This window comes from Lipomyces tetrasporus, assembly GCF_029532465.1.
Source record: "Lipomyces tetrasporus strain NRRL Y-64009 chromosome Unknown POJ06scaffold_13, whole genome shotgun sequence".
Lineage (NCBI taxonomy): Eukaryota > Fungi > Ascomycota > Lipomycetes > Lipomycetales > Lipomycetaceae > Lipomyces > Lipomyces tetrasporus.
The window spans coordinates 627-23,840 of NW_026611608.1; the positions used below are offsets into that span (position 1 = coordinate 627).

At 43.6% G+C, this 23,214-nt stretch overlaps 8 protein-coding genes across 8 annotated transcripts; 4 read left to right on the forward strand and 4 right to left on the reverse strand.

Moving 5' to 3' along the window:
- The first annotated feature begins 1,009 nt into the window (after nucleotides 1-1,009).
- POJ06DRAFT_304120 (fungal transcriptional regulatory protein, N-terminal) lies at nucleotides 1,010-3,617 on the forward strand. The gene is made up of 5 exons (XM_056190827.1): nucleotides 1,010-1,469; nucleotides 1,522-2,166; nucleotides 2,247-2,465; nucleotides 2,529-2,794; nucleotides 2,837-3,617. The coding sequence occupies exons 1-5, from the start codon at nucleotides 1,219-1,221 to the stop codon at nucleotides 3,412-3,414; spliced, it is 1,959 nt and encodes a 652-aa protein (XP_056040038.1). The 5' UTR covers nucleotides 1,010-1,218; the 3' UTR covers nucleotides 3,415-3,617.
- Nucleotides 3,618-3,817: 200 nt separating this feature from the next.
- On the forward strand, nucleotides 3,818-5,085 carry POJ06DRAFT_262890 (NAD(P)-binding protein). The gene has a single exon (XM_056188808.1). The coding sequence runs from the start codon at nucleotides 4,075-4,077 to the stop codon at nucleotides 4,993-4,995; it is 921 nt and encodes a 306-aa protein (XP_056040039.1). The 5' UTR covers nucleotides 3,818-4,074; the 3' UTR covers nucleotides 4,996-5,085.
- An 836-nt stretch (nucleotides 5,086-5,921) lies between these two features.
- POJ06DRAFT_262891 (cytochrome P450) lies at nucleotides 5,922-7,414 on the forward strand. The gene is made up of 2 exons (XM_056188809.1): nucleotides 5,922-7,016; nucleotides 7,065-7,414. The coding sequence occupies exons 1-2, from the start codon at nucleotides 5,996-5,998 to the stop codon at nucleotides 7,271-7,273; spliced, it is 1,230 nt and encodes a 409-aa protein (XP_056040040.1). The 5' UTR covers nucleotides 5,922-5,995; the 3' UTR covers nucleotides 7,274-7,414.
- A 380-nt stretch (nucleotides 7,415-7,794) lies between these two features.
- On the forward strand, nucleotides 7,795-9,512 carry POJ06DRAFT_286786 (uncharacterized protein; the record flags this gene model as incomplete). Its single annotated transcript, XM_056190240.1, has 5 exons — nucleotides 7,795-8,093; nucleotides 8,218-8,489; nucleotides 8,545-8,912; nucleotides 8,999-9,056; nucleotides 9,097-9,512. 5 exons carry the CDS (start codon nucleotides 7,795-7,797, stop codon nucleotides 9,510-9,512), a joined length of 1,413 nt encoding a protein of 470 aa, XP_056040041.1.
- A 103-nt stretch (nucleotides 9,513-9,615) lies between these two features.
- Nucleotides 9,616-11,141, reverse strand: POJ06DRAFT_286790 (short-chain dehydrogenase/reductase SDR). Its single transcript, XM_056190241.1, has 5 exons — nucleotides 10,401-11,141; nucleotides 10,257-10,308; nucleotides 10,001-10,187; nucleotides 9,833-9,946; nucleotides 9,616-9,771 (listed from the first exon to the last, which is right to left on the reverse strand). Exons 1-5 carry the CDS (start codon nucleotides 10,889-10,891, stop codon nucleotides 9,629-9,631), a joined length of 987 nt encoding a protein of 328 aa, XP_056040042.1. The 5' UTR covers nucleotides 10,892-11,141; the 3' UTR covers nucleotides 9,616-9,628.
- Nucleotides 11,142-11,455: 314 nt separating this feature from the next.
- On the reverse strand, nucleotides 11,456-12,237 carry POJ06DRAFT_241250 (uncharacterized protein; the record flags this gene model as incomplete). The annotated part of the gene is made up of 5 exons (XM_056186126.1): nucleotides 11,456-11,613; nucleotides 11,674-11,792; nucleotides 11,856-11,992; nucleotides 12,045-12,079; nucleotides 12,156-12,237. The coding sequence occupies 5 exons, from the start codon at nucleotides 12,235-12,237 to the stop codon at nucleotides 11,456-11,458; spliced, it is 531 nt and encodes a 176-aa protein (XP_056040043.1).
- Nucleotides 12,238-17,102: 4,865 nt separating this feature from the next.
- Nucleotides 17,103-18,041, reverse strand: POJ06DRAFT_278744 (Isochorismatase-like protein). Its single transcript, XM_056189759.1, has 2 exons — nucleotides 17,725-18,041; nucleotides 17,103-17,670 (listed from the first exon to the last, which is right to left on the reverse strand). The coding sequence occupies exons 1-2, from the start codon at nucleotides 17,814-17,816 to the stop codon at nucleotides 17,187-17,189; spliced, it is 576 nt and encodes a 191-aa protein (XP_056040044.1). The 5' UTR covers nucleotides 17,817-18,041; the 3' UTR covers nucleotides 17,103-17,186.
- A 168-nt stretch (nucleotides 18,042-18,209) lies between these two features.
- Nucleotides 18,210-22,861, reverse strand: POJ06DRAFT_278745 (P-loop containing nucleoside triphosphate hydrolase protein). The gene is made up of 2 exons (XM_056189760.1): nucleotides 20,198-22,861; nucleotides 18,210-20,142 (listed from the first exon to the last, which is right to left on the reverse strand). Exons 1-2 carry the CDS (start codon nucleotides 22,755-22,757, stop codon nucleotides 18,593-18,595), a joined length of 4,110 nt encoding a protein of 1,369 aa, XP_056040045.1. The 5' UTR covers nucleotides 22,758-22,861; the 3' UTR covers nucleotides 18,210-18,592.
- Nucleotides 22,862-23,214: the final 353 nt, after the last annotated feature.

Below are 23,214 nucleotides of genomic sequence, written 5' to 3' on the forward strand. Positions count from 1 at the left end.
ATATATAGATCATAATTACCTTGGATACGATAGTTAATTGATTAAGCAATCATAACTACGGATATCCAACAACCCCTTTCAAATAAGTTCTAGTCGAACTTACCTTTCACTGTGCCTTACACTATCGCGCTATCAATTTTTTTCATATTCTTACTCTAAAGATTAAAACTATTTAATTAAATTTAAAATATAATAAATATTAATAAATCCTTTAATCTAAATAATAAAGAAATTAAAAATAATTTTATATAAATTAATAAAATTATATTAAGTTAATTTATAAAAAATTAAAATATAAATAATAATAATATAAAAATAATTAAGTTAATATTACTAGTTTTTATATAAATAGCTTTAAAAAGTCTTAAAATCTTTTAATTTTATAAAAAATAATAATAAAATAAAAATTCTTTATTACTTTATATTTTTTTACTATATTAAAAGCTTTTTTCTTACTAAAGATTAAAAATTAATATTAATAAGATATTTATAACTTCTTTTTATAAAGCTATTATATTATTATTTTTTTTTCTTAATATAATATATAATAATTATTAAATTAATTTTTACTTATATTATCTTTTTAATTCTTTTTATATCTTACTTTTTACTATATAAATAAAACTCTAAGAACTTAAAGAAAAATAAAAAAATTAGACTAGGACTTTATTATATTAATATTAGATTTTTATATAAATTATATTATTTATCTATAAACTTTAAATTAGCTTGACTTTATATAATATAGAATTATTATATAAAGAGTATAATTTAATAATAGTAAGGTTTATTTTATATAGAAAAAATCTTAATTAATTAAACTACTAGTCCTCTAGTTAGTAATATTAAGTAAAGTTAGTATTTATATACTCTTAAAAGTAAACTAGGTACTTTGTAGGGTTAATTATATAAATTGATATTAATTTTCTATATAATTTCTATATAAATTGGATATATTTTGTTATAAGTAACTCCTTACTATAAGCAACTTACCTGCCCATCTCCTTTAGTTGCTTATAACCAAGGTTTACTGTAACACCATACATAGGGACGGACCGGCCCCACTCACGCGGCATTCCTCCGACTCCGATCCCTGGACGGACCCTGACACGATAAGCCTGGCTCCGATGCGTCGCAGTCTCGCAGAACATCTCGTCATTTGCTCGCGCTCCTCTTCCTTTCCTTCCGTCGGACGATGTGAATTGCCTTCAGACGCCCATGGATGGTCGAGAGGAGCTCCCAGCCGCCGTCCTGCTGCAGGTCGCTCACGATATGGCTGTGGCGCGACAGCCAATATCCTTCGATCCGGTGCTGCCTGTTGCGTCCCCGGCTCCTAGCCACAACGATAGGAGTAATACAGTCACAGACATCGCGGCCAGCTTAGATAAGGCCGTACGGGCTTGCACCAACTGTGTGCGTGCGAAGGCGCGATGCTCGCCCAGCGTACACACGGACGGGAAATGTGAAAGGTACTAGTAGTGCCCAGCACGTTCTTGTCTGGCCTCTGACAATGTCTACTAGGTGCCATCGCATGAAGAAGGAGTGCAAGCCGTCTCCACCGGTACGCAAGCGCCGTGCAGCGACGAAGTCGTCGGGACATAACAAGGTCGAAAAGCTGGAGGAGAAGTTAGATGGACTCGTCGCCCTCCTGAAATCAGCCACCCAGGGTGCGCCAGGCTCCCTCAACGCCTCGTCGATCAACTCAGCGCTGGAGGAACTTATGCCCTCCGCCCCTGACAATGAAGCGAATCCGAACCGCAGTCGCGATGTTGACCGATCGAGGGCCGCCGGAAGAGAGCCGACCGAGGACCCCTTTACCCCGACAACCTCATCTTCGTCCAGGACCGGGACGATAAACCAGCAACCATTCGTCATCCATCCATATCTGGAGCCCAGTGCGGAAGAGGCTGAATTATACGTAGATCGCTTTCACAATCAATTCCTGGCTAACCTGCCATTTTTCACTGTCTCCTCGTTGATGACAGCCCAACAGCTCCGCCTGGAAAGCCCTCTGCTCTGGCTAAGCATTATGACAGTGGGATCCACTCGCTCAATTCAGCAGATTGGACTATCGAACGAAGTCCGCAGCATTTTTGGCCGCGAAGCGTACGTCAAAGGAACGAGGAATATGGATTTTCTTTTGGCAGTTCTGGTGTATACCGCCTGGTAAGTATCCGTTCAGATACTTTTTTCCCCTCTCAAAATCATGGTTCAAGTTAACACCCCCCTTTTCCTTCACTATTTAGGGACAGGCACTATTGCCTCGACAAGCCAATATCTACAAGCCTCATCCAGCTTTCCATCGCTATTTTGTACGACATGGGACTTGACAAACTGCCGCCACAAGACCCTGGCTTGGCATTAGCATACGAACTGAAAGGGGCCAGCAGGCCGTCTCAGCTTACGTTGGCTCCCGCGATGGAGGAGCGCAGAGCATTGCTAGGCTGTTTTCTAATCAGCACAGTGTAAGCAGACAACCGGCTCCGTTGAGACTCCGTTGAGACTCCGTCCCTGACTAACAGGAGCAGACCACCGTCATGGAGGAAGGGAGAAACTCTGCGATGGACTCCATATTTTGACGAGTGTGTCCGTGTTCTCGAGGAGCAGAAGGAGTTGGAAACCGATATTCTCCTTGCTCAGCTCGTAAAGCTACGTCTTATTGCAGAGAACGCGATGGGCTATCCAGATTTAAGCACAGCATCAACGAAACCCCAGGCTACAGCCTATCTCAAATTGCTACAGACACAGATGCGCAATTTCAAGTCCAATATACCTCCAGAGCTTGGTGGCAATAGTACGTCGACATTTTCGTGACAAACATCAGTTGCATTTACAGCTGCTGTGGTCGAGATTAGTTTACTGATAATATATTACGACCATGCAGAAGTGCTGTTGCTAGAACTACACAATACTGAGTTCATGGTTTATAGCATTGCACTGTCTCCTGTAGCAGATACTTTCCCTGGTCAATCCAGCCAGCGCTTTGAGTGTATGTACGCCTGTTTGCAGGCAGTCAAGTCTTGGGTCGACACATTCTTCATGCTCCAACCGATCGAATACGTGGGCCTATCGTCGCTCATGTACGCGAACATGATGCGCTGCTTTGTCGGATTTTACCGTCTCTCAACGTATGACCACCCAGAATGGGACCGAGCCCTGTTGCATGAATCGGTGAACGTGTCATGGGTATTGGAGGAGGCCAGCGAACGCTTTGGTCGCGTGAAAGAGATGGCGGGGCTGGATCCAGATACCTCGCAGGCACAGGACTCCTTCAGCATTATGGCGTCAAAACTCCGATCTATGAAGACGTCGTGGGATGCCATGGTGACCTCAACAGCGCCATTGTTTTCGCCACTTTCTCTGGACGAGCTAGAGAGCTTTTCCAACGAATTCCTGACCTCGTGGAACTGGTAAAGGAATACTAATCTCATTCATTGTCCGTGATTGTGTATATAGCCGTCTACGTAGTTTTCTCAACCTGTTAGGCATGCGTTATGTAGTCCTGAGAGCCGACTGGAAAGTGAGGTCAGATATATCGCCCAGCCTATTCCCACCTGGGACGCATGCCAATCAGTTTCTTGCCGTATAGAGGCTGCCGTACCGTAGGTACTCTCGGGTATAACTTAAAGGAACTAAAACGCCCTAGATAGATGAAATGCCATGAAGTCATCTAGATCCTTGTGGCTCATGAACGTCAGGAAAAGCATGCGAGCATGGGAAAGGAGGCAAGCCATAGCCCTAACCCTACTGGCACGTGCACAGCCGGGAACTCCCGTCATGACTGCTTCCTTATGTTCCGTAGCCGACAAAGAGAAGTGGCGGCAGTAGAGAATCGGGTCGGAGTGGAGTTTGTGTCCGGTGCCACAGAGTGCCCTGGTCCTGAGAGCTTACGTCAATCAAGGAGCAAAATATATAGAGATGGATATACTCCTATTGGATTGACCACTAGGACAAAGTGTTTTGGATGTTTTTTGTATTTCCTTCATAATTCAACAACTCCAGCTGCCCTGAACTGATCCATTATCCCCCGATCAATCTTGAAGAATCCAGCAACTGTGTGTCTACATCATCACCATGCCCTTCGTACCCAAGAACGACATCCCATCTCTCAGTGGGAAAGTGATCCTCGTTACTGGTGGAAATGCAGGGTTGGGGAAAGCCGCCGTGGCGGAATTCTCTCGCCATAAGCCGGCTGAGATCTGGCTTACGGCTCGCAGTCTCGACAAGGCCCAAGCCGCTGCAGACGAAATCAAGCAACATATCCCTCACGCACCTATCCAGCTACTGAAGCTTGACTTGACGTCATTCGACTCCATCAAAGACGCCGCAAAGACGTTCGCATCCAGCGCCAAGCGGCTGGATATCTTGATGCTGAACGCAGGTGTCATGGCTACCCCGCCCGGCCAGACCAGCGAGGGCTATGAACTCCAATTCGGCACGAATCACATGGGCCACGCACTGCTGACGAAGCTTCTCCTACCAGTGCTCCAGAGAACAGCGCAGGGGGGAGCAGAGGTCCGGGTCGTATCGGTGTCATCTCACGGACACTACTATGCGCCGGACGAAGGCCTCCGGTTCGACACACTCAAAACGCCGGGGGACACACTAACTGCATTTCAAAGGTATGGACAGAGCAAGCTGGCCAACATTCTCTGGGCACGACAGCTTGCGGCGTTGTATCCCAGTTTCATCGTTGCCTCGATTCATCCAGGGGTAGTGAAGACGAATCTTCTGTCGGGTGCAACGGACGCGCCGATGCTGTTCCGTGCAGTGTTTGGAGCCGCACATGTCTTGGGGTTGAAGTCTAGCGTTGAGACTGGCGTAAAGAACCAGCTGTGGGCGGCGGTTTCGAAGGATGTCAAGAGCGGCGAATACTATGAACCCGTTGGTGTTGGAGGCTTGGTGAGCAAGAATGGGAAGGACGACGAGCTTAGGAAGAAGCTCTGGGACTGGACAGAAAATGAGTTAAGGGAACAGGTCTTGCAAACTCAATAGAATTTCTGTACATTTATTAGATTGGTTTTGTTTGTTTTATTTATTTCGTTGTTTAGCTTTCGTTCATCATATCCAACATTGAAGTATCCAGATGTTTTCACCTCTGGCAAGATGCCCTAGTGAATCTTAATTCCTAGTCTCAATGGAATAAGATGCGAGAATGGGTTCTGCCATTACTACTCCTACAATCGCACTATGATATCTAGTTAAATCATGCTTAGATTGGAATATCTAACTCGTCAAATTTCAAACTCCCAGAGAGGCTTCCGCTCAATAAGAGAAAGCCCTTCATCAGGTGATGAGAATGTCGGGCTATCCCGTCATTAGATAACTCTATAATTGTAATAACTAGAATAATAAAATAAGGGTATTATAAAGCTTCATCAGATCAGATTGAGCTTCCGGTATACTCGGACCGAATCCTCCGACTCGCTTCAAAGTTCATGAAACTATCGGACTACGACAGAGCGGCTCCAAACATGGGTTTTTATCTAAGAATTAGTTCTCGCGCTGATCGTAACCACTGTGATCCTCCAAAGACCACAATTCGATATCGTTGATGGATAGAATGTCCAGTCTTGGCGAACTCATCCCAGTCCTGGGTCCTGTACGACTCCTTGCCGTTGTTGTTGGGGTCATCCTTCACGTGGGCTATTTCAATCGGGGTGAACACCATATGTACGGTGTACGATACCTGCAAGCATTGATATTAGTCCTAGCTATCCTCACCACGGCATTCACATTGTTGTGCGGCTTTGCCCTATCTTCATCTATACGTCTCACCAGCTTCATTGCGGGATATGTGTCGCTCGGTCTATACGGAAGCCTTCTCTCCTACAGGCTCTTCTTCCATCCTCTGAGGAACTTCCCTGGGCCCATCGGGGCTAAAGTCAGTAGCCTGTGGTATAGCACACAGCTCACCAACTCCGATGCCCACAAGAAAGCACTTCAGCTATACGAGCGATACGGCTCCTTTGTCCGTGTCGGGTCCTCCGATCTGATGATCGCCCACCCCTTAGCGGTCCCAGCGGTGCATGGTGCGCAAAGTCAGTGCCGCAAGGCGTCATGGTATGATGAGGATTGGCCTCGACAATCCATCCACACGAGTCGTGACCACCAATTCCATGCCGACCGACGGCGGGTCTGGAGCCATTCATTCAGTGACAAGGCTCTTCGGAGCTATGAGCCTCGTATCGAAGTGTACAACAAAGCCCTAATGGATCGCCTAGGAGACCATGGAGGCCAGCCGATGAACGCAGCTAAATGGTTCAACTACTACAGCTACGATGTGATGGGTGATCTTGCATTCAGCAAGGACTTTGGCCTACTTAGAAGCGGCCAGCAACATTTAGCTGTAGAATTGCTCAACGATGCCTTGGGGATTCAGGGCATCAAGCTGCCGACATGGATGTTTCGGATGCTCATTGCCATCCCAGGCCTGACAGAGAAGTACTGGCGATTCATTCAATACTGTGACGAGCAGCTCGCCGCCCAGATGGCACAGAAAGATACAGAGAAGCCTAGTCTCATGGCTCGCCTTCTAGCCCATGCTGGGCCAAATCCTTCCAAATCCGACCTCCTGACTCTTCAAAGCGATTCACGAACCATTATAGTGGCGGGAAGTGATACGACAGCGGCCACCCTCTCGCATATAGCCTACTTACTGGCCAAGAATCCCGAGCATATAGTCAAGCTACGTCAGGAACTCCTTCCCCTGATGAACGCAGACGGGAGCTTCGAGCATCAGAAAGTTTATCAGGCTGAGCATTTGAACGCAGTCATCAACGAGGCTCTGCGCCTGTACCCCGTGCCACCTACCGCGATCGTGCGCAAGACACCCATCCAGGGGATTACGGTGGATGGGACTTTTATTCCCGGCAATATTAATGTTTGGACGCCGCAGTACGTTATCGCACGATCTAACGACGCGTATGACCAGGCATATGACTTCATTCCTGAACGCTGGTATTCAATGCCGCATCTGGTTATAGAACTGGCCGGATATTCCCCATTCCTCACAGGTAATTGATGGAAGTTCGCTTCAACTGGGTTTTTGCTGACCATGATAGGGCCCTATGGCTGTATTGGTCGCCCTCTGGCACTGATGCAAATTCGCTTGGTTATCGCTGCTACGGTTTCAAAGTTTGACATCGGGTTTCCTCCTGGAGCTGATGGCTCTGATTTTGTTGAGAACACCAAAGATCGCTTTACCTGGGGTTTGGCAGAACTGAATCTTTGTTTCCGGCCATGGCAGCGAAGCACTTCGAATCATAGCTGATTTGCCATTTTCACTTTTTATAATTGAGCAGAACTTTTATCTAAAATGTACTATGGGTGGACAGAATTCTCGGATCTACACTCATTTGCTATAACAAGACGTCAGGGTTATACATAGCTTTATTACTTAGAAGAGCCGGATCTTCGTATAGTATAGTTCATCCCTCTAAGCTTTCCATAGAGTAAGATAGAAGAACAGGCTAGAGGAGGTTTCTGTTCTTGGGCAAGACATCGCCTATTGTCCATCACCCACCGTACTGTTTACCCCGTTCGGCCCGAGCACACCGACCGCATGGCGATAATGGCCAGTCTGCACACAAGTCTGTCAGAAGATGGAAGGGTTTTTCCGTATCGGAATGCACTATTATCCCGGAACTCGGAGCTGTTATTTCCCTGGAATGTAAAGGGGCCTGATCTCATCAATTCTTCTCATCCCAGAGCGGAGGTATATACTCTTCTCCATGACCTCTCAAACTTCGGCAGTCCCCCGATAGCCACCATGCGATTACAAACCGAAGCAGGATGTCCAACAACAGTTCTTTTCGAGTCATCATAATCGGTGCAGGCGTGGCTGGTCTGATCGCCTCCCACTGCCTCCAGAAAGCAGGCATTGACCATGTCGTCCTAGAAAGACGTGCCGAGATTGCACCCGCAGAAGGAGCCAGTATAGCCATCTATCCTCATTTAATGCGTATCCTCCACCAGATCGGCGTTTTAGAGGAAGCAAAAAGAGCGTGTGTGCCATGCGACCGATTTGTGTTTCGTCGACCCGATGGCAAGGTCATCATGAACAACGGGTTTTTCCACCACGTCAAAGAAAAGTATGTGTCCCTTCCATTTACCCAATTCTCGCAAGTCCATAGATATTTCAGATGTCTGTCTCCTTTGTACGCCCGATTAGTGGGTATTCGGAGCTGATGTGAGGGAATTCTGAATCACCTATAGCCATGGCCATGACATCGTCCCCTTGGAAAGACGTCAATTTCTCCAAATCCTGTATGACAATCTGCCAGACAAGGGCTATATTCGCACAGGATGCGCAGCAAAGGAGATCACACAGTTTGTCAGTGGCGTTGAGGTTAAGCTCAGCGATGGCACAGTTGAAATCGGGGACCTGATTATAGGTTGTGATGGGGTGCACAGTATGACGCGTAGTGCCATGTGGGAACATGCAAACAAGACCTCACCGGGTCTTATAACCGCAAAAGAAAAGACTTGTAGGTTGAGAAGCCCCTCTGCGGTGCGTCAATTGACTCTAACGGGCGACTATAGCCATGAAAACAGACTGGAAATGCCTGATTGGAATGGGCCCGGCTGAACCAGGACTGGGCGAGCGCGATATGAACGTCGTTCATAATACCAAGTACTCGTTCTTAACTCTCACTCAGCCCGATCGTGTCTTTTTCTTTGTCTTTTTCCGCCTTAGCAAGTCCTCCTCCTGGCCGCAGAAGAAGCGGTACAGCGATGCTGATGCAGAGGAACTGGCGGCCAGTGTCGCAAGTCATCCCTTATCAGAAACAACGGTCTTTGGCGAAATCTGGAAAAAGCGGCAACGCGGTGCCTTAATTTCCCTTGAGGAGGGCGTGTTAGAGCATTGGCATAACGGCCGAATTGTTCTTGCAGGTGACTCAGTCCACAAGGTAAGAAGTGCCTTTTTTTTGTTGACGGACATTGCTGCGAAACTATTGCGGTGCAGGGACTTGAGTAACTCGTATCGCTTCTTTAGATAACGCCGAACATCGCATTAGGTGGCAACTCGGCCATCGAATCCGCTGTGTCTCTCTGTAACCAATATCCAGTCCATGATGGTCAAACACAGCGGAGCAAGACCTAGCCTCGCCACTTTGAACCAGGTGTTTACAGCATATCAGACTGAACGACACGGACGCATGAAGCATATTATGAACTTCTCTAGATTGATTACCGATGTCCAGGCCTGGTGCTCCCCCTTTCACCAATTCCTGGCCACCTGGGTGCTTCCGTTGCAGCCAGACCGAGCGCTCGCGAATCAGTTTGGAGAAATGATCCGGGGCGTGCCAAAGCTTGCCTTTGTGGAAGCGGGGGACTTTGTTTCTGGAAAATTCGAATGGAAGCATGAGAACTGGAAGGTCTCACTGAAAAGACCTAACGGCCAGTCTGATACTGGATTGTCTCGGATTCTGCAATTGATGAGTACGGTTATGGTGATTGCTGTGGTCATTTTTGCGGCACAGCACATTAACCCTCTGCTTATAGTGTAAATTTGTGGCTCTAGATATGTATATTCCAGGTTCATCCTACCTCATAGTCATAATATTAGTATTAGCTATGGGCATTTCGTTGTTCCGCCAACTACTAGTCCGTCTCACGTATTCTATCAATAGTTAAATTCCTGCCCTACAAGCCTCTCACTCAACTTCCACAATCTCTCAGCTTCGACTTCGTCCGTAGCCCAGGGCTTCACAGTTTCCGTCCAAGGGTCTGCCACATGGCAATCTTGCAGGTATGCACCGTTATGATCTTCGACGGAAGAAATCAGCATGATATTTCTCTTCTCTTGGACGATAATCCACCATATTACCTCGCAGGCTAGGTTCAAACACAGCATAGACATAAGTTGCCGCTCCTTGCTGGGGACTTTTGCGTTTGAAGTCCATCCAAGCCTCCTCGTTACCCAGGAATCTGTCAACTGCTTCTAAAGGGCTGATAAGCAACGCAATATTCCTTCATACGTATCACCTTTACTTACTCAATTCTGGGAGATCAACGGTCCAGTCGACGTCCCTCGCAAGGGTGGTGCCGAAAATGACACCAGGATGCAAACTATACGCCAGGAGGCCTTTAGAGCCTAACTTTTCGGCCAGAGAGACAGTCATAAGGATATTTCCTGTCTTCGACTGACCGTAGGCAACCCACTTGTTGTAAATTTCACCGTCCTAGCAGTCGCGCATTAGGACAGGAGATTAGATATACGGAAGGGAACGGAGACGAAACTGATGGATTACCTGGAAATTATAATCCGCCCAGCGAATGGGACTGAGACGATGGCCGTCACTACTAATGTTAACCACCCGTGGTGATAGAGAAGCCAGGATTTGTCCATCAATAAGTTTGTGAAGAGGAAATGGCCCAAGTGATTCGTGGCAAACTGGCTCTCATAGCCGTCCTGGGTGAGCGCAAACCCAGTAGCCATAATTCCCGCATTATTGACAAGGACATCAATATATGCCACATCATCCCAGCTGTTAACCGCTGCCGCAGCTTCGCGGACCGAAGTCAACGAGGCCAGATCGAGCTGCAGCAGCCGCACTGGGACTTGTGGAAACGCCGCAACGATTTTGTCTGCTGTCTGCTTGATCTTAGCCGTGCTGCGTCCGGCCAGGATCAGCAAAGCTGGTCTAGCGCGAGCAATCATCTCAACAAATGTTGCTCCAATGCTAGCTGGAGAGGGGCCAGTGGTGAGAATCACCTTCCCTTTGATATGGGCGGCAAGGTGGTTCACAATCTCTGTCGCTTCAGTGCTGGCGTTGTAGGCGTGTGCCATTTTCTCTCCTTCAGGTTTTATTGATGTTCGACAAGGCTTGACGGTGCAGACAATGAAAATCTGGAATTCTGGATGTCGATGGGCAGAGATGCACATTTAACCCCAACTCTCGGCCCGGGTCCGCCGCTCAAAAATGCCTCTGTCGACCCAGCAGCCGTATCATATCACCGACATCAGTGCAAGGAAATTTTATTCCAATAGGAGAAAGCTCTTAATTCCAAATAACTTGAGGCTAGATCTATTTGTATCTATCTTGCGTATATCGTTATTAGTTCCCCTTCGGAATCTCCATGTGGTTCAATATTTTTTATTGTATCTTAACACAACCAGTGACAACTATACCTAGGTAGTCAAGGATCTAGGGCCATGAAAGATGTCAAGTAGCCATCAAACCATGTAGGGAAATTAATATTAATAGAGATATCATCTGCTCGCAATCAGTTTCTATATATATATATATATATATATTGAAGTAAATGTAAGTACGAACTCCACCGTAGGCTTGGCCAAAATAGCCCAAGAAGACCAATTACCTACACTACAAAACGACTACAGGTTTCCTGAGATAAAATACTAGATGGTGCATTTTACTACTCTTTTCGACTATGAGTATACCAGATCCGAAATCCATATCCAGACCCGGACCCAGATCAGGAACACCTAATCAAATCCTGTTGCAGGCACCACTTTCGAGATCCGTGACTCCACTGTAATGGCGCGAGTCTCTTCGTCGACGAGCATTCGCCCATTGCCCACCAGTGTCATATTCTCTAGCTCTTTGAGAGTGGGATCACCGCTGAAGAACGTGTGTGCGCCGGCTGAAAGTGACAATTAGTGGCACGGCACCGATTTCCAACGAAATGGTGGCAAAAACTCACTGCTGAATCCAAAAGGCACACCCACAGAGTCTGGGGTCTGGTTGAAGATCTTCATCACTGGCTCATTTAGCTCTATAATCCTTGTGTATCCAAAGCTGATATCTTTTCCCTCCTCAGTTCTAGCGAGTAGATATTAGAACAGAACATAGAACATAAGTTTTTATGTTATAGAAGGAACGTACGTGGCAACTGCCTTCATGTTGATCCGGGCGTGTTTTTGATCAGGATCGAATTCGAGCCAGTCCGCTCCAAACACAACTTTAGCAGTGAACTTGGGCTCAAAGCCTTCAACTGTCTCAACAGAGCCCGTAGGAGTTTCCTTCTCAATTATAAGTCATCTATTTTTCTCGAGAGCACCTAAAATCACCTACGAAATGTATCATGGTCGATCCACTTTGACGTTGACCTGAAGATATACATGATGAGTCACCAATTTATTTCCTTTTATCTTATTCAATGCAGAGAAATAGTGTTGTCCATACCAACAGGGTGAGCTGCGCCAGCCTGGACCTTCCACACGATCGCCGGCTGCAAGCTGGGGAAATTGATAATTGGAGGACTCATTTTGTTCTGACTATTGGGATGGTACTTCTCACAGTGCGGCGATTTGGGTGACTGGGTCTTGGGATCTCCATGTACGAACTTGGACATCATTCTTATGGTAATCGTGTCAAAATTCAGGAATGCGGATGTCGGGCTCAAACTTGAAGATCTCGGACCGAACAAAAGCCGAATTAGTTACAGGGGGGAATTCAGTGTTATCAGTGCATTCAGTGTGAGGGAGAGGAATTGTCAGCCTAAAATGGTGGAGTCTTTTGTCCGGTACGGCAGAGGAGGTTACGGTGGACAGACGGGAGACGGAGCATTTGTTCCGGTAACGGAGCGAACTCAGAGGGCCTTTTTTGGTTTTTCTTGGTTTTTTTTTTTTTTTTTTTTTTTGAACAAATCCGTTAAGACTAGGAAGCGGTTGGAAAACTCCAAGGTATAATTCCTTGGTCAACATAGATCAGAAAGCTGACTTCATGGATATAAATATATATAGTCAGCATGACCAGCGAATAGTAGATGGTCGTGGTCGTGGTCGTAGTAGTAGGAGGAGGAGTAATAAGTACATAGTTATTGTGCCACAATATCAATAGTAATATACATATATGCATTGATGTTAATTTACGAAATAAGGCATAGTTATAACCACATACCTACAACAAGCTAACAGTTAATAATGGAAGTGCCAGTTGACAGAGACTTACTATAAGACAAGAGCGGAGATGTAAATGTACAGATCAATAAGAATTCATATGTCATGGTTCGGCCGTGGGCCATCTTTGTTTCCTTTGTTTCCTTTGTCAGGCTTTGTTTGTCTAAGAATAAGGACACAGCTAGTACTGCTATCCCTATTCTTAAGGCCTTATTCTAGACTTTGTTTAATATCCTACCTCTATTCTTAATAGCAAGACATCTCCTAATCTTTATTTTCTTTAGCATCTTTATTAGTGAAGCCATCTCTAAGAATAATATACTGTATATACTATTCTTAAGACCTAGCTTACTTATATATAAGGGCTATTTGTCTTTATTAGTTAATTCTAATTAGTTAGTTATTATCTTAGTTAAAATCTATCTTAGTTATTCTAGTTTCTAAGTTAGCCTTATAATATTATAATAACTGATATGCGCCGGCACTTATTTATCTCATGTGTGGGTCTTATAGATTATTCTGCTGACCACTTACTCTATATAGTTAGTCTTGCTATGTTTATACTGCTTTAGTTGTCTTATCTATTTTCTTAAAACAGGCTAGTATAGTTCTTAGTTTATTATCTTAATTATACTTCATACTTATATATTTTTATGCTTTCTTATTAGTGTAGACTAATAGATAATAGTATATCTTAATTAATCTAGTTAATTACTATCTTAGCACTCTTAGTAACTTTTTATATATACTTATATAGTTGTCTAATTAATATTAAGATTTTTTATGCTTCTTCTAGTAAAAAAATTAATTAAAATTAATTATAATAATTTTTTTATTTTTATTTACTCTTGTTAATTCTATTTCAAAACTTATCTATTATTTTATGACTGTTCTTACTAGTAATTTTTATATCTTTATTATTATTTTTTATATCTTTTACTTTTAATCTTACTTATAACTATTTCTTATCCTTTGTCTTACTCTTATTTTTAAAATCTATTAAAAACTAGGAATTTAGGTATTAATAGTTAACTATAGCAGTTATCTTTTACTTATTAATTTTAGAAGATATATATCAAGCATCTTTTCTATAACTAATAATACTCTAGAGATATCTATTATCTTTAAAAACTTAGAAGTAATTCTTATTATAATTATTAAAATTATTGTTTAGCTTACTATCTTTTATTCTATTATATCTAACTACTTTTATATTAATATTATTAAGTATTTTGATTTTATTATATAAAGAGTTATTATTAGTAATTATTCTATTTTTTAGATTATAATAGAACAAACTTTTTTTACTTTTAGATAGTTTAATATTATTTACTAAGCTTATAGAGTAAGCTATTAGTCTAGAATAATCTATATTCTCTAAGACTAGTATATTAACTATTAAGCTATTAATTTAATTATCTAGAGATTTTTATAGAATATAGAATTTCTTCTTATTGTTTTTCTTTTTCTTAAGTAGAAGGATTATTAGATTATTTTATTTAATTATTTTAAGCTTTTAAATCCTTATAAAGTTCTATCTAGTTAATTAAGGTTAATATTTATAATTTTGGCTTGCTAAATCTCATAGTCTAAGCTTATTATAGCTAAGGATACTCCTAATAATATTCTGATGTAGTTAGTTCTGTAATTATTACTATAAAAGTAATTAGATCTTATATTAGACTTATCTAATACTCTGAACCCTTTATAATACTATAATAAGTATATAAGCTATTAGTTTTTAGGACTAATCTTTAATATGGTTAGCTTATCTTCTACTTTTACTTTAATTTTTTAGCAGTAGTTTACTAATAATAATCCTATTTTACTATAGATATTAGATTAGCTAAATTAAATAAACTAATATATTAACTTTATTAAGTAATCTTAAAATTATTAAAATCTAAGTATCTATTACCTAGATCTACTAATTTTATCTGTCTTTCTATAGCCTTTACTAATCTTTTTATTACTTGACTTCACTAAAATGGGAGTTTAGATCAAAATATTATAAAAATAAGATAAATTTAGATATTTTTATCCTAATTTAAATAATAAAGATTATACTAGCTATAAAATAGTAGTTATTTAGAGTATATAAACTTACTATTATAATATGAATATTTTTGTTAAAACTATTTGTATAATCATCTAGTTCTATAATGAATAAATTATATAAGCTTAATTATATAATTCTTTATATAATGCTGTATTATAGTAGTATTATATTAAACTAAGCTTAATTAAATATAAGCTGCTTTGTAACTATAAGCTAAAATAAGAATAGCTAAATATATTAATAAAATATTTTAAACTAAGTCTTATTAAGATTATATTTATACTTAATGGTCTATATTATAATCTAAAAGAAATTGCTAGTATAATATCTATAATTTTTATATAAAATATTATATAAGTATATTAGTTTACTAGCTTAATATCTTAACAAACTTAGCTACTTTAAATATAAAACAAACTAAATGCTGACTTTAAAGTTGTTATTTTTATATTTATAGAAAATACTAAGATCTTATAATAGATGTGTCTAATAGAAGAGAGATATATTAATTAAAAAGAATAAGCACTAATTTAGTAAGCTTATTACTTCTTTAATCCCTATTAAGATGGTTGCTTAAACTTATATAATTACTATTAATCACTTATATTTGCCTAGTGGCTAGCTAGGTCACTATATTTTTTATAAGATTAATTATAGTAGTCTAAGCTACTAGTTCTTTATAAGTAACTATTAAATGCTTTTATTAATTATGGGGTTAGGGCTATCTTTGACCCTAACCCTGTTAGATTTTGACCTTTTTTCAATTAATTATAGAATTATAGAATATACCGATTATCCGCCATATCCGCCAAAATGGTGGATCGGATATCCGCCTCTCTGAGGGTTTCGGTTTAACATCTCTAGTCACTGCTCGCGACCAATTTGAAAAGGAACACTTTGGGTAGAGGATAAGGAAACAAGGGAGCAGATGTGAGACTCACAATGAGGAGCATCGTTTAGTCTTATTGTTCTGAGCGGGACGAAATTATCATCGTTGTAGCTGATTCTCTCCGTGAGGAGTGTGAAGGTCCACCGTTAGCTCTTCCCGAATTTGACAAGCTTGTCCATGCGGCAGCAGTCGGTCCGGAGAAACAGCAAGGGCTTGCCAAAGTCCAAGCTCGATCCAAGTCATTGTCAGTTGAACGCGAGGGTCCGAGAGATGAATCGCCATCATGAGTCTCTAGTCGAACAGGGCCAGCTCACAGGACAGTAACCTTTGTCTCTGGGACTAGCAAACGGTGTGAAAGTATGACCGGGCAGAGCGAAGTCCGTCCTGATTCTCCCAAGAATTTCACTGCTCATTCTGAAATGAGTTACTTCAATTGCAGACCGTCGTTACAATCGCGGAGGAGTGAGCCCTCAAGAATCGGTACAAAGGTCCCTTGTGCGGCCACCAACGGCGTCAACATTGTCATCATCGTCGTTACGTACATTTGCATCGTACTCTCCTGTTGACGAAGAGAATGGCCACTACTCCACAGGGACTGAGGTGGCCGTAAACCGACGAGGCAACTCACCACGCACCCTCCCAAGTCTCTGTCGTCCACGTCTCAATCCCCAATTTTCCTGGAGCTGATATACGGTGACCATGCCACCACTTGTACCATCAATCCAAACAATCTAGCCGGAAACAGACCATCAAGTCTCTGTTTCATAAGTCCGGAAAACGCTTTCACTACCCGAGAATTGCCCAGTAGCCCTATACCACTTTCGCTCTAGTATGGCCTCCGTGGTCAAATCATGTCAGAAGCAATGCGATGCGCGCAGCACAATCTACAGCAAGCGTTGTACAGGGCATTGCGGATGGAGGTGATAATAATGATGCAAGTCCAGGCGCTACACCAGTAACCGCAGCCAATATCATGGAGTTCCACGTCTCTGCAGTCTGCGTCGTCAACTTCATCTTTAGACGTAGCACGACGAACATCGATTGGAGCGCTAGTTGGCGTGTAATACTTGTTCATTGCTTTTGTCGAATGGCCGCCGATGTCATAGCGTCGATTACCAACGGTTCTGCAATTCTTTGTTCCACAGCGCCTTAAGAATTGACTCGTCTGTAAAATCTTTGCCGGTCCAGAATAGCACTGCGAGACGGTGGAATAGCACTGTGAGACATTGGCGCATGCGATCAGAAATTTCTGGTATACCTGGAACATTAACTGGAAATATAACTTTAGCGGTTCAGTATGAGTCTATTTTCAACAAACAAGACGTACTTTCTAACCATATACAATTAAAAGACATTACAAACATTCTCTAGCTAATACTAGAACTCTCCACAATAGTGGCGAAAGCATCTCCAAGCTCGGCCAGCGTAATCTTTACCACCAACTCCGCTTCCGCTCCGGGAATATCCCTATCCCCGACGGCGTCGGCAACGATGAGCACATCGTACCCCTGCTCAGCAGCTTGCCTGGCCGTAGTTGAAACACAGACATGGGCCATATATCCTGTCAACACGAGCTTATTCTTTCCCGTGTCTTTGATAATGGCGCCGAGATTGGTACCAGTGAAGGAACCAGGAAACTGCTTTTCGACGACTTTCTCTCGAGCATTAGGCTCAAGCTCACTGAACACCTTGGCTAGCTCAGTGTCGGGAGTGAACACCGGTGCACCAGGAGCGGTCTTGTGCACGATATGAACAATGTCTCCGTCAGCATCTCGATATTTCTGCAAGAGAGATGAGATTGTTCTTCTCGTGGAGTCGACATTTTTGGTTTCCAGGTGACCCGTGGCGTATCTAGGAGAAATCGCGGTTAGTCCAACAAATATTCGAGTTTTCCAGTGAGCATACTCATTCTGAGCGTCGATAATGACCAGGACACTGTCCTTGGTGGTGGCAGTAGATGGTGAGACACCAATAACTTCCCGGAATGCTTTAGCCATTTTTGATAAAAGACGGACTGCTGGTTTGCTTGGGAATGCGGAATGGCAAGCTGTTGAATTTCCTTGGAGGACTCGAGGAGATATCTCGTCGATTGTAGTCTAACCAGGGCAAAACGATTTCAAAATGCTTACTCTATCTAATAGTTCGATACATAAGACGTTTGGGAGAAACGCGAACCAAGGCAAATTGTAAATTGCGTCAAAAATGGCGTCATGTAATTCTTGGAACCCATCACCAACACCAAAACTCAGGGCCCAAAGTTTATTTTGGCGTGCTTTGCTGATGCTGGGTGAGCCTGAATTACCCGGGATAAACAGGCCAAGCGTAGCGCAAATTCTTCAGGTAAGGGTTCGCCGGGCGTCCCCTACACTTTTGTTCAGTGCAACGGTACCCTGCTTAAGACATTCTGTCCCCTGCGGTAGTTACCCCAAAGCCACTATGATATATAGGCCTGACATCTATAAAGAGGGTCTATCCTTGATGTCAGGAAAGCACGAAGTCTTGTATTATTGCAATATATATTCTTGCAAAGCATTCTTCGCTAGATCTAATCCAGTCCAGTCCATCCCAGTCCATCCACTCCAGCCCGGTGCCGTTACATCCATAATCCATTTGTACTCCAAGGAACAACAGAACACGATAGTCTCTATCAAAATGAGCGCATACTGCATTATTCCATTAGTAATACATAAAATGACGGACAGTAGGCACAATCCAAAATAACGCCAAATCGGTTTAATTCCTTCATCTATACCATATCGATATGCTCCACCATTCAGTGCTCATTTTGTTCTAAAGCTTGTAGTTTGACTAGTTCATAGTATTTCATCTTGTTAGCCAATAATTCTTGGTGCGTTCCGCTCTCCAGGACTTGACCGTTTTCTAAAACAAATATAATATCTGCTCGCTGGATTGTGCTGAGACGGTGTGCGATGGCGATTGTCGTCCGCCCTTTGGCCGCATTATCAAGCGCAGCCTGAACAATTTTTTCTGACTCATTGTCAAGCGCTGAAGTGGCCTCATCCAAAAGTAGAATTTTCGGATCGCGAATAAGTGCACGAGCAATGGCGATACGCTGCTTCTGGCCACCTGAAAATAGAGATCCTTTAGCGCCGCACATGGTGTCGTATCCATCCGGCAAAGACATAATAAAATCATGAATATTTGCTTGCTTGCACACTTCTATCATCCTCTCGTCTGAAATCTCCGGGTCCAAGCTGCCATACTTCACATTTTCCCGCACAGTACCAGAGTACAAGGCCGGCTCCTGCTGCACTAGAGCGATATGACTTCTGTACGCATTGATGTTGAGCGCAGATACATCTTGGCCGTCAAGCAACACTTGTCCCGACAAAGGATTATAAAACCGTTCAAGTAGACCAATAGAAGTACTCTTGCCACAGCCGGAAGCACCTACCAGGGCAACATATTGACCTTTCTTAACGGAGAAATTGAGACCTCGCAGAATAGGAACGTTAAGACGAGTGGGGTACCGAAAATGGACATTTTTGAACTCGACATTGCCCTGGACGTTTTGAGGCACAACCCCTTCATCGCTCCACGAATCAATGATTGGCTTACTATCGTAGAGACGCTTGATGTTGCCAGCCGCATCGTAAGCCTTAGCCATGTCGATCGCATAGGAGAAAACAATCGAACCATACTGAGCGCCATTGACTATGGCGATTACACAAACGAAAAACATAAAAACTGAATAGGCATCGGTCCGGACAAGATTGCTACCGTACCAAAACATAAGACATTGGGTGAGATATACCAGTGCCTGAGCTATACCATAAAGGGCGGCACAGTTGCTGTTCTGGCGACGACCTGAGCGATAGAGTTTGTCGAGTGTTGATGCGTAAGTCGCGACAACGACATCTTCCCTGGTGAGAGCGGCCACGGTCTTTATGGATGATGCAGCCTCGCTTGCGTAAGAAGATGACCTGCCGTATGCCTCCTTGATGCTCTCCTGATGCTTCGTAAGAAGGTAGAATTTATAGAAACCTGCACCCAACAACAGGGGCACACAGGTACAGGTGACCGCTGCAAGCTTAACGCCGACGACAAGCCCGATTCCCACGCCTCCAAATATCATGATCATAGAGCTGACAATTTGACCCAACGTGACCCCTGATAGGCCCTCAATTGCAGCCGAATCTTTTGAAATGGCAAATGTAAGCGCGCCAGCAGTATTCTCGGTTCTGTCAAAGAAGCTAATGTCTTGGCGAGCAATCTCCCGTAGTGTACGCATACGAATGCGACGAACCAAACGTTGACCAGAAAAAGTGAATAATCCAACGGTCAGAATTGGGAAAATAAGTTCTACCAATGTTAACAATAAAGCATTCTAATTATTCATAAGGTTCCAAACGCATACCAATTGCACCCATGATCAGGTAAATAATAATATCCGTTAGCAAACGTCGATTCATACGATCCACGTCAGGTAGCTCACCAAGAGCGTCGACTCCGTCCGAGTAAATAATGCTGTTATATGGGTATCCCGCAGCCATGATAGTCGCACACACGAGAGCAGCAATATTTACTTTCCTTTCCGGCAAGCTAAGTTCGTAGAGAAACTTGCCGATTTCAATAATAGAGTACCTCTTTTCATGGCGTTCTTCGACTTTGGAGGCGACAACGCTTGATATTGACCTTCTCGTATTACTGCGAGACAACAACGGTTTTGATGACTCCTTGTACTCATCCAAACTTGATCTTTCATCTTCTTTTGACCATCGCTCACGACCTTGGTCCACTAGGACGGCCTTCTCGTCTTGCATATCCTCAACACAGTCAGTTTCAGGTGTATCATCCACAAAGTTTTGCGCTTTATCATCTACGTAGTGCTCAACGTTCTGCGCCTCGACAAGTTCGTAGTAATCTCCACGCTTTGCAATCAATTCCTCATGCGTTCCTTTTTCGAGAATAATGCCACTCTTCATGACAACAATCATGTCCGCATTCGCAACCGTGGAAAGTCGGTGAGCTATCACGACGGTAGTCCTGTTCTTGGACGCTCTGTCAAGTGCATCCTGCACAACAACCTCGCTCTTGGTATCGAGTGCAGAAGTAGCCTCATCAAGCAGCAAGATTTTCGGATTCGCTACTATCGCGCGAGCGATTGCAATTCTCTGCTTCTGGCCGCCAGACAATAAAAACCCTCTATCACCAACGTGAGTGTCCAAACCCTTTGGAAGAGAATCGATAAAAACCATCGCGTTCGCTTGCCTGCACGCTTCCTCCACTAACTCTCTCTTTTCTCTCTCCGAGGAACACTCGTGACGAGTGCCGACGAGGCCAAAAGCCACGTTTTCGAAAATCGTACCAGAAAACAAGACTGGCTCCTGAGATACAAGACCTACTTGCTGGCGTAACCATTTGACATTAAGATCCTTAACATCAACACCATCGAGAAAAATTTGTCCACAAACAGGATTATAGAAACGTTCGATAAGACCGACAATCGTAGACTTTCCTGATCCAGATGCGCCAACCAGTGCGACAGTGGCACCTGCCTTGATCTGCAAGTTAAAGTCTTGCATGACAACAACGTCGGGCCTCGAGGGGTAAATAAATTTGATGTTTTTCAGCTCAATATTTCCCTCGATATTCGAAGGTGTGCAACCAGATTTCGAGGATGAATCAATTGCCGAAGCGCGGTCAATGGTTGTATAGATCTTGTTTATGGCCGAAGTAGCAGCGGCGACGGCACGAACATGAGGAGTAATCGAAGTTATTGCAAGCAATCCTTGTACCATAGAAGGAAGAATTGTGACGAGTGCGGCGAGAGATATTTCACCCTTGGCTAGGAACTTCGCGCCTTGCCAAAACACCATGGCGTCGTCAAGGTATAGACCGAGCCAGGCGATGCCGGTAATGGAACCAGCATAGAAACCGGCACGCTGGGCAAATTTCTGGCCGACACCCAAGTAGTAGTCGTACTTGGTAGCAAGCCTCTCTTGAATACCAAACGCCTGAACATTTCGAATCGACGACAGCATTTCATCGATGATGGATCCACCAGAAGATGCGCCGTTGGCAGCGTTCTTGTACAATGTTGTCATGCGAGTTGACGCGAAATATAACGACGCGACGATCAACACGGCGATGCTCGACAGTAATCCGGCCAACCGGGGCGAGAGCGAGTATCCGACAATGAATGAGCACACAAAAGTCGAGCAAAACGAAATCAAGTATCCTAGCTTCTCGGAAATTCCGTCCTGAATCATCAATGTGTCAGATGAGATACGTGTCGTAATCTCTCCACTACCGATCTTATCAAAGTAAGCCATGTTCTGCTTCATTATCGACGCGAGATAATTTTTGCGGATACGTGCAGCCAGGATCTCGCCACGATCATTCAAAATGAACGTAGAAGAGTACGAGGTGATAAACTCCACGATAGCAAAATAGATAAAATAAATCGCGTCGTAGTTAGCCTGTCGCTGGAAGTCGTCGGGACTGATGTATTCCGGAACCAATGTACTGTTGTAGTGAGGCGACTTAAAGTATAGTTTGGATTGGAAATCTGTTGCATCGAAACTTGACGTGTTGTGAAAGGTAGCGTTATAGCTCACAAAACTTTCATAGCCACCGTAATAGTCGTAGAACTCCTGCGAGTGAATATACCTCACAAAATTCTGAGCAAACACACCAAACAAAATCGGCATAATAGCTTTAATCGAGCCCTCAATTACGGCTAACAAAACGGCCAGGGCGACGAGTAACCTATCCTTCGCAGTAGCAAATCTGTAGGCCGAGAAGAATGTCGTCTTAACGTCAGGTGTCTCAACCTGTTCGAGCAAGACAGCGATTTCATGCGCAGCCAGGCCGGAGTATTTATCGGTATATCTTATCGGCTGAGCGTTCGAACTGTTCCGAGGCGACAGCAGGGTCGTCTCGGCGGAGTCGACAACTGGCTTCGTGGAAGCCATATTGCTAGCCTTGCAAAGACGAGATGCAGATCAGTGAGTAGTGCTGCGTCAAACGAAGTAGTAATCTAAAAGTAGAGGAAACAGACAGCAATTATCGTGGAGTTTGTTCATGCAGATAGAGCGGCCACGGCAGAAAGTTATTGCGGCATTGCGGCGCTTATCTAGTGAATGCGGAAAACTTCAGAGTTGCGCCGCACCACACTAGTTATCGCATCACAAATCTCGCCGCACTTAGTAAGACAGCTTGGTTTGGCCTAACCTGCTTTGCTGGTGCGTCAGCAGGAGCATTACCGTACGGCGTGCGGGAAGAATTTTGGACGTGTCCCTCACAGATCTTAGCCTGTTGGTATGTTAATATTTGTAATTCTTGTATGGAGGTAAAAGTCTGTGGATGCCGCGTCAAAGAAGAGCTGGCATATTAGTGGTACGAACGCTATACAGATAGCTAGAAATCTCT

Coding starts and splice junctions, on each gene's coding strand:
- POJ06DRAFT_304120 (XM_056190827.1), top strand. CDS start 1,219: ATGGATGGTCGAGAGGAGCTCCCAGCCGCCGTCCTGCTGCAGGTCGCT. Junction 2,167..2,246: donor GTTCTGGTGTATACCGCCTG/GTAAGTATCCGT, acceptor TTCACTATTTAG/GGACAGGCACTATTGCCTCG. Junction 2,466..2,528: donor TGTTTTCTAATCAGCACAGT/GTAAGCAGACAA, acceptor TAACAGGAGCAG/ACCACCGTCATGGAGGAAGG.
- POJ06DRAFT_262890 (XM_056188808.1), top strand. CDS start 4,075: ATGCCCTTCGTACCCAAGAACGACATCCCATCTCTCAGTGGGAAAGTG.
- POJ06DRAFT_262891 (XM_056188809.1), top strand. CDS start 5,996: ATGATCGCCCACCCCTTAGCGGTCCCAGCGGTGCATGGTGCGCAAAGT. Junction 7,017..7,064: donor ATATTCCCCATTCCTCACAG/GTAATTGATGGA, acceptor TGACCATGATAG/GGCCCTATGGCTGTATTGGT.
- POJ06DRAFT_286790 (XM_056190241.1), bottom strand. CDS start 10,891: ATGTGCATCTCTGCCCATCGACATCCAGAATTCCAGATTTTCATTGTC. Junction 10,309..10,400: donor CAGGACGGCTATGAGAGCCA/GTTTGCCACGAA, acceptor GGTTAACATTAG/TAGTGACGGCCATCGTCTCA. Junction 9,947..10,000: donor CGTTGATCTCCCAGAATTGA/GTAAGTAAAGGT, acceptor TCAGCCCTTTAG/AAGCAGTTGACAGATTCCTG.
- POJ06DRAFT_278744 (XM_056189759.1), bottom strand. CDS start 17,816: ATGGCTAAAGCATTCCGGGAAGTTATTGGTGTCTCACCATCTACTGCC. Junction 17,671..17,724: donor ATTATCGACGCTCAGAATGA/GTATGCTCACTG, acceptor GATTTCTCCTAG/ATACGCCACGGGTCACCTGG.
- POJ06DRAFT_278745 (XM_056189760.1), bottom strand. CDS start 22,757: ATGGCTTCCACGAAGCCAGTTGTCGACTCCGCCGAGACGACCCTGCTG. Junction 20,143..20,197: donor CCTGATCATGGGTGCAATTG/GTATGCGTTTGG, acceptor TAACATTGGTAG/AACTTATTTTCCCAATTCTG.